Source organism: Coturnix japonica, chromosome 4 (genome assembly GCF_001577835.2).
Source record: "Coturnix japonica isolate 7356 chromosome 4, Coturnix japonica 2.1, whole genome shotgun sequence".
NCBI lineage: Eukaryota > Metazoa > Chordata > Aves > Galliformes > Phasianidae > Coturnix > Coturnix japonica.
In genome coordinates this window covers 19,236,242-19,244,918 of record NC_029519.1, presented here as the reverse complement: position 1 = coordinate 19,244,918, position 8,677 = coordinate 19,236,242, and the positions used below count along the sequence as shown (strand labels likewise).

The following is an 8,677-nucleotide window of genomic DNA, read 5'->3' as shown; positions in this document are numbered from 1 at the left end:
AGATGAGGGCACACATACTCTCTCTGCAAGTATATCTCTAGGGACTCAGCACAAACCAACAGCCTAAACCGTTCCTTTGAGTCTGACAGCACAGTATGCTTCGAAGATACAAACTCTGATAGGGTTTTACACAACAAATTCCAGCCTTGCAATTGCACACAAAAGCAACTGGAAACCACAGTCAAAGCATCCTGGAACCTGTGGCCTCTGCATTCCTGGGACTCCTCCTTGTCCAGGATCAAAGCTCAGATGTGTAAGGACTGCTGGGAGCAGCTTTTGCTCTGCAGTTCCTGAACAAGTGTACCCCTCCCCTCTGTAAATAAGGAAAAATGAGTCGTCCATTAGAGGTCACCATTTTTCCTTGGTCCACCAATGCAAGATGTCAGGCTGCGCTTGCAAACAGGCCCTTTGGTACAATAAACAGAACTAATCTTCAACAAATCAAGAGAAGAAACCTTTTAGATTTTTAAGACGCATTTTGTGGTATGCATGAGGAACGTGAGAAACATCTCAGCTAAAATACTGCACTTCACAGTCACTTGTTTCCAAGATTACATATTTAGCTAAAGTAGAATCCATCTGGCACTGCATAATTCTGGAATACTACATTAAACTTCAACCTTCTATTTGAAAGCAAGGGGTCAACATAAAAAATGACATTAATTGCTAGCATGCATCATCTCGACTATTATTTTATTTTCATTCCAGATGCAAAAACGCTCAGGGATCAGGTCAGACTATTGAACTGGTATTTAGTCAACCTTGAATTGTGATTGAAAAAGAAAATTCGAATGTAGATAAAATATGGAAACATATATAGACATAATAAATGGGCTGCATTTCAGTAGCTGCTTTAAAAGACACAGGAGTGAATGTATTTATTTCTCCAGATAATAATAATTTTTACTACGAATATGAAAGAATAAAAAGAATTGTGGAAGAAGAGCAGTGAGCCTAGGAAAGCAAAATGATCATGAATACGGGGAAAAGAATAATGAGGTGTGAAAACTCTAAAGAGGTGATGCTGAGTATCCTTGTTGTGAACACCACACCCACATAAAAAAAAAATCTAATTTGGAAACTCTCTGTCAACCTGTATTTGAAAGATTTTGCTTTTAAGGATTACCAGCAAAAAAAATTTCATAATAAGCTCAAATATATCCTTAGAAATTATTAAAGAAATCCAGACTTATATGCAACATTATAATTTTCTTCAAGAAGTGTCATTTTCCCACATCAGTTGTTTGACTGATATAAAAACACAGAGCTTTGCTGATATAAGCAGAGCCGTGGTCATTAAGGTCAGCTGCAGAACTTTCTCTTATTAAACATTTGCTGTCAGACTGTTGTGTAAAAACAGCTCTATAAACAGAACTCTGTTGTTTCAGCATTTTAACACTGAAGCTGCATTTCAAGCTCAGAACTTCAGGAACATCTCAGAAATCAGTGGAATACTTATCTTCATAATATGCTATGTGACCTTCTTGAACACATAGTTCGGAATAAACACCTATTTGAACCAATCTTCCTAACACATTACCATAATGGATTTTTAATAGATAAGAACTGCAAAGAGACGGTGGTTTGTTCTTATTTTTTTATTATTTTTCTATTGGCAAGGCAAAAAGGCAAATCCAATAGGGAATGTGCTAAAGAACATTTAACAAAACCAACATTTGAGTCTTTTCAAACAAGAATTGTAATTAATGCTCAAACAATAAGCAATTAAGCTGTCACATCTCATAGCTTTAAAATATAGACTGGAGGACAATACAAAACTGCATGTATTTCTATGCAATTGCTGTGGGTTTGTTCCAGAAAGCCAAATAATGCTTTGTAGAAATGAGGAAAGGTAAAGGTGCTCCTGCCCTACTAGATTCAAATGTTTCCTACAATCCGATCTGGTAGAAAAATGCTGGGTCCATACCACACGTGAACTAACAAGGATCTCTCAAGAAAGAGCAAAAATCGGAAGAACCCGAGACACCTCCACTCAGGATACTCATAGCACCAAACAAAAAAAGAATACTGTAGAAACAGACAAGGTCTACAGCATTTCATGCAGTGAAGATGGGAAACAGCTGGTCAAGGTTAGAGGTAAATTAGGTCCCCCCAGTCCCAGCAATGCCGCTTGTTTATTCTTAGCACAGCTGGGGATAGATTACACATGGTGGGAACTAGATAATCTTTAACGTTCCTTCCAACCCAATCCATTCAATGATTTTTCCAGACTAAAACTTTAATGAAATTACAATGCAATCTCAACATGCTACGAATTTCAATCTGTGGTATTAAAGTATGTCCATGAATAGTGCCCATAAAAGTAGATGAAAAACATAATCGCACTGCTGCTCTTCTTTGTTCTTTTTCGAAGACTGTGGTCTGAGTGTTGCATTTTTCTAGACAGATTTACTTCACTCAACAAGAGTTCAGTAAAAACCCCAACAATTCATAGCATGGTCATGATTTCTACATAATCTTATGGCATTTAAACAAATAGATAAGCAGCAAGCACTAGTTTATTTTTCAGCACCGTTTTTTTTTTTTTTTCTGCATTTCTTTCAAAATTGTGTAGTGATTGGAAGATTTTTATATGAATTGGTATCTTTAAAGAATACTGCCTCTAAATAAAAAACAACTTTTGCATCTTTGAATTAGTTCGAAAACATAAATATTCCAAGACATAATACAGTCTAATCAGTTAGACAGAGCATTGGAATAGGATAAATTAGTAAACACACACAGAATACTTACTCCCTTTGTACATCACCCAGCAGTGAACTGCAATTTATGATGATGTAAGTTTCATACCTAAACCAGCAAAATCAGTAACTATGAAATCATCTGGCCTTACTTAATGTGATCCTTTGATATTCTCGAAATGAAGAAATAACCATTTCCAGATGTTGGACACGCATTTCGCAAACAGTCGATCTGTATGGCTGTGCTTTTGATTAAGCAAGACAGCAGCACCATCTACTGGTAAGAAGATCTTCAAACTTTAGAAAACGCTGTGGAGAGTGATCCAGCCAAAATGATGCAAAATGCTATGGAGAGTAATACGTAGTTTTTCAGGCCCTGGATAGATGAGAGGTTTCATTTAATTTTATGATAAAACAAATCTATCCATTACATGAAAAGGTAATCTCATCTGTAATGGCAAATTACGTATCTATGAACCTCGTACAGAGTAGCTAAGGGAATCTTAGGGCTACGCTGCTATGCTTCAAATTCCACTAGAAAAATAATTTCAGCCATGCTATGTTAACATCAAGTAAATTAGCCTGTTCTGTGCATATCAGTTTAGGAATCTCTATATTGTCAATCAGAAGGGCACTCTGCCTCACTGTTTGGTCCTTTGGAGAATTTGATCCTGGTTTGCTAGTCCACATGATTTTTGGGGCAACTGCCAATTTCCCTGCCCCCACTGGAAGAACTAGCTCAAATAAAGGTTATACTTGGCATCCTGTTTCTTGACCTTGCTACAGTCTTCATTTATTCTCCCTGCTGCTCATAGTTATAGAATTCCAATCTTCATTCCTATAAGACTTGTTCAAAGTTCTTAATTTTTCTTGGAAAAAATACCAAAAAACTTATTTGAAAACTTATTACTGCATGACATTTAGCTTCATAATGCAATCCTTGTAAGGTGGATAAATTAAAGACAGACAGCTCTTTATCAGGTAATGCAGCTCTACAAGCTAGACACAAACACAAGAGAGACTAGGTGAAAGATCTACTAAGATTACCTTGATTTCTTTAAATACAAGGACTCCCCACATTGCAGCAATAAGGCCAGGACCCTAAGGAATAAGATTTACTTGTACATTACAGCATTTCCTTAAAATGTGCCACATTCCCATTATTGTTTTAAGGGTGGCTGCATTTCAATTGGATAGCAAGCTTATGTCTTTCCATCCTATATAATTACAACATTCATGGAAAAAGCATGATCATCACCTAAGTGACCTTCTAAGGTAAGATACAATAAATAATCAAGAAGGGTTAACAAAGTAGAAGACTTCTTAGAAAGGGCATAATTTCTTTCTAAATTACACTGTGGGATCTGCACTAGCTGTTACAGACTCCAAATAATATGCCCAAACTACAGTCTTTGATCTATCATCACATTTTAGAGGACTATTCAGGTTTTTTTGGCAGCCATCAAGGATATTCCTTACATTTCCTCTACTATGACTAACCTGTTCAACAAAGTTTGATTTTATCGCTTGGTATGATATCAAGAGACTGGAATACTAATGTTATTTCCTGTATTTCAGGGATCTGGACAAAGCACAAAGTCAGACAGCTAAGACAGGTCAGGAAAACCAGTGTTTTATCTGCAATGTCGTCTTACAGGTTTCCTAGCTAACAGCAAACAGTGGTATACAATGATAATTTCCAGACATTCCCAGTAATACAGTTTTTCTCCTGTGTGTGCAATGACCTGAATTCTCACGTCTGATAAGAAAATGTCTGAAACTCTCTGCAAATGCTTCCCATTACAGCTGCTCTCTGAAACACTTGACAGATGTTTGGACAGTTGTCTTCCTCTCTCTGTCTTAAGTAAACTCAATAGGACAAAAATTTATACCAGGAGAAAACAGCACCTTGTGCTGAGTATGTTTGCACATGCTATTTCTTAGTGAAATTGCAAAGTATTATTTACATAATGACTATGGTGCTATTTCTCTTTCTCGGTAACTTATATTGCCAGAGGAATGCATTTTTTTTTTAATGAAGCAAATAGTTAAAGTGACACGATGAATAACTGAAACTCCCTCTAGGGTGAAGTAAAGGAGCAATTCCAAAATTGCAGGGAAAAGACAGGCAGCTTCTCATCAGTGCTGTCTTGAAAATTTGTCATTTAATAGTTTTATATCCTTGCCCTTTACGTATGCTGATAACCAAAGTTACCAAAGCTGCTTTCCATTAATCCTTCAGTTTCTAACTAGAATGATGCCAAGTTCTTTTTCTCATTGCATACTGCAGAGTTCATTTTGATTAACTGCATCTTGAAGCAAGCTTTAATCCCTATTGTTTCTTTTTTCTTTTTTTTCCAAAATAGAGCCATTCAGCAGAACTTTTTGATACTTATAAATGTCAATTTGCCAGAAGTTATCCAGCTTTGCAGCACCATTCAGTACTCTTGAGAGAATAACAGCAGACTCATACATTTATGCAACTTCCTGATGTTAACTGTTTGAAAGGTACAGTATCATAAGCAGGAATCAAACAGCTATTTTCCCTGCCCAGCTATAAGAAAATTATTATCAACATTCACATGCTGTTAGATGTGTTCAAGAGCTGTAGTAAAAAATACTTAATCCTTAATTAAGAAAAATAACTAATAGTTAAAACTAACAACTGAAAAAAATTCAGAGCAATATATACTTGGTGAGATGAAAGTATGTAACTTTTCTTCTTTTAATCACCTCAGTTCCTCAGTTCACTGTTTAATATTGATACAGTTATGTTTTCAGAGCATTGGTTTTAACACAGTTTGAAGTCTCTTTCAACTCCTCCACATTTCACTGGCCGAAATGGTGCTTATCACAGTCATGAAAGTTTCTAATAAAACAAAGGCTAGCACGGACAAGCAAAGGAGGCAATGCATACTCTTGGGGGAAAAAATAAAAAAGAAAAGCCTCAGGCATGTCAAAATTTTAACTTAATTCCACAAATATGAGAAAAAGAACTTTCACTTTAATTCCAGTCAGAGATTCTGTTGTTATATACTTACTGCAGTAATTATCGGAAAGCTGACTACAGCACTGAGATAGTGATTGGCGATGAACCAGCAGCAATTGGCTATTGCCCAAAGCACACCAGAAACAAACCCTAGAAAAATAAATTCTGATCAAAAACATGTACAGAAAAATATAGACAGCCATTTGTGAAACATCTGTTTTTACAGCATAATAGCAAAACCAAACATTTTAGTATGGTAACTACTCTAACAAGGTAGCTCTGATGATCTACAAAGCTCAAGGGATAAAATCAGCTACTTCAACTGAAGTTCCAAATTATCACTAAAGTTCACACTTTCCTGGGCAAAGTGTTCTCCTCTCAGGCAGAGTTAGTTTTTGAAAATCCACCAATTGGATTGCAATGTCGCTTTTCAGATTAAATTAAGGTTGTTTCCTAACCTTAATTAACCTAATAGGAGTATCTTTCAAAATAAAGTCAAATAAACAGACTTCAAAGACTTTCAGCACACAGACTGAAGGAATCACTGCAAAAAAGTATGAGGAACTAACAATAATTAGCTACTAGTTTAACAGTCATACCTGGTAGTATGGCTTGGGGATAAACATCAGGTTTATTTTTCCTGACTGCACAGTAGATCAAGAAGTAGACAGTACTTGTAAGAAATATTCCACTGAAGTGTGCAAAAACATAATCTAAATCTGAAAGAGATTGCAACATCGTATTAACCCAAAATATCAGCTATTAATTTTAACTACATTTATTTCACTGATCATATTCATACAGACAAAAATAAATAAAATGCTACTACTAACAATTCAAGTTCAATTGTGGTTATGATTAATGTAGCAGTCTGACTATGGATGGATTTGGTTAGTCATACATATCCTACTAAACATGAATTAAATGTTGCACTGACTCTAGCTTTTGTCACAAGCCCTTATGCATTCCTGTGAGTTATTTTTTGTAACTCTATTAGTCAAGCTACTGTATTAGTTTATGCTAAACAAAGCATTCCCAAGGTGGTAAGGCTGAAGAATGTAACAAGGTAATCTCTATCTCCTCTGACCTGTCAGGAAAGGCAACTACAATAATAATACTGTGTCTAGTTTCGGAATATATGAATTCCTGCATTCAAAAGAAACTGTACATGATGTAATAAACAATGTTAACGGCAGCACTGTTCTGTCCAAGGGGGTCCTTAAACTGCTGCTGGTACTACTTGCTAAATTATACTAAATCTTCAGGAAAATGTTTCTTGAGAAACATTTGTAGTTATTATATTTCCATTTAAAAAAAAAAAAAATGTTAAATACTTGAACTTTTATCTCTCTCTTCTGCTCATTAATCATACTATACCTTCTTCTTTCACTTGCTAGTGTACTAATTTGGCAGCTGAGTGAGTTCTTGCACCTCATGTTCCTGGCATATGAACCTGGTACTTTGAAAGTGTTAGCTACATTTAACTGGATGTGAAGCGAGATAAGCATTCTATCTTCTGGGTTGTTTCTCACTGTTTTCTAATGGTGTAAGTCACCTCTGGGAAAAAGGAAGTGCTAGTATTTAGATAGAAACAAACTTGCTAACACATAATGTAGTGCAGAACTTGTATTTTACCACTCTATTTCCAGCAGTATGAACAGCTTCATCCCGTGCCTTTACGAAAGCAGACTACTGTGTAATAATGACACAAAGTGGAATGGTCTTATTGGCCTTACCAAATTGACTTGCTCTTGCATATATAGTTTCATTTCTTCTTCCATGGTCCTTGATGTAAAGTACTGGTACAAAACTGGAACCATAGAGTATCCCAGCTACTACAGCTAGGCTACATCCTCTTTAAAAAAGAGCAAAAATCAGAAAAGAAGAAGAGACTAGTGTTAATTAGGGAAGTAAGTAACACACTGAAAAACATCCAAGAAAACTGCTAGCAATGCCATACAAATGTTAAGGTAGCACAGTTTTATTTTTTTAAAAGCAGAAATTGTTCAAAACAGTAATTCAGTTTTCCTGCACTTCGTGGCAAAGTAATACAGTCAATTCTTGTGCCAAGAACCTGCAATCTGTATTAACCACACCAACCAAGCAATATATTTTTTTTAAAGTAAGCTGAGAGAAAACAAAAAAATAGTTAATAGTTAAAATGCCCCCACTCTCAGCTTCACTTTGCAGTCAATGTTTCCCACACAAAGATTTCCAGGATCACTGCACCCCCTTCTCCACTTCCAGATGACTGGGGCCTTGGCTGTCAGCAGTCCCCTTGCAAGCTACCAATCCCACCCTGGACCACTTCAGCTGCTTACTTTCCATGTTGCCATGCTTTCTCCAGGTGTCCTCACCTGGAAACCACACCTGGAAGCATGGGTTCCTTTTATGCTGGTGCCAATCAACCACATGATACAAACCAACTCTGTAATAACATAATTGCTATTGATGTTTACTCTGCAAATGTTCTTTGGTACGGTAAAACACATTGAACACAGAAGAAAATTATTCAACTAGCTAAGCAGCTATTTATATACAGATAAGTGTATTATTTAATACTGCATGACTATGCCTGGAAAACTACAAAGTAAATTCTGCTCTTACTGTGTTTAGTTACTTTCTCTGTTAATGACTTACACAAATCTTTTTTTTACTGGAGAAAGACTGGTCACCCATGAGACATCAGAGGAATCTTCAGAAATATTAACAGACTGTAGAAAAATTAGAGTTTTTACTCAGTCCTGGCTTTTTCCCTTTAAAAAGAAAACATCCTCTCAAATACCATATTAATACAGCAGTTCTTCTCTAAGAAAATGATAATGGAAGGAAAAACAAGAGGAATTTACACAAATACTTTGGAATAAAGAGAAGGGAAATCATTTCAGACAAAACAAAACAAAAAAAAAAACAAAACAAACACCCAAAAACCTAACAGTAATAATTGGATCTATCTCAAAGCCTGTAAACGAGTGGCTTTGCATTT

The 8,677-nt window shown here is 35.9% G+C and overlaps 1 protein-coding gene across 6 annotated transcripts in view; it reads right to left on the bottom strand.

Moving 5' to 3' along the window:
* Positions 1–1,583: 1,583 nt before the first annotated feature.
* Positions 1,584–8,677, bottom strand: part of TMEM144 (transmembrane protein 144) — a 23,538-nt gene continuing 16,444 nt past the window's right edge. For 4 of the 6 annotated variants that reach the window (XM_015860926.2, XM_015860923.2, XM_015860925.2 and 1 more), the window contains exons 8-13: positions 8,332–8,405; positions 7,428–7,546; positions 6,291–6,410; positions 5,744–5,841; positions 3,750–3,803; positions 1,584–3,078 (exon numbers count right to left, since the gene is read on the bottom strand). In XM_015860926.2, coding sequence (XP_015716412.1) covers positions 2,995–3,078; positions 3,750–3,803; positions 5,744–5,841; positions 6,291–6,410; positions 7,428–7,546; positions 8,332–8,405 — 549 coding nt within the window. In that variant the 3' untranslated portion in view covers positions 1,584–2,994. The other 2 variants (XM_015860927.2, XM_032444242.1) reach the window with 2 other exon arrangements.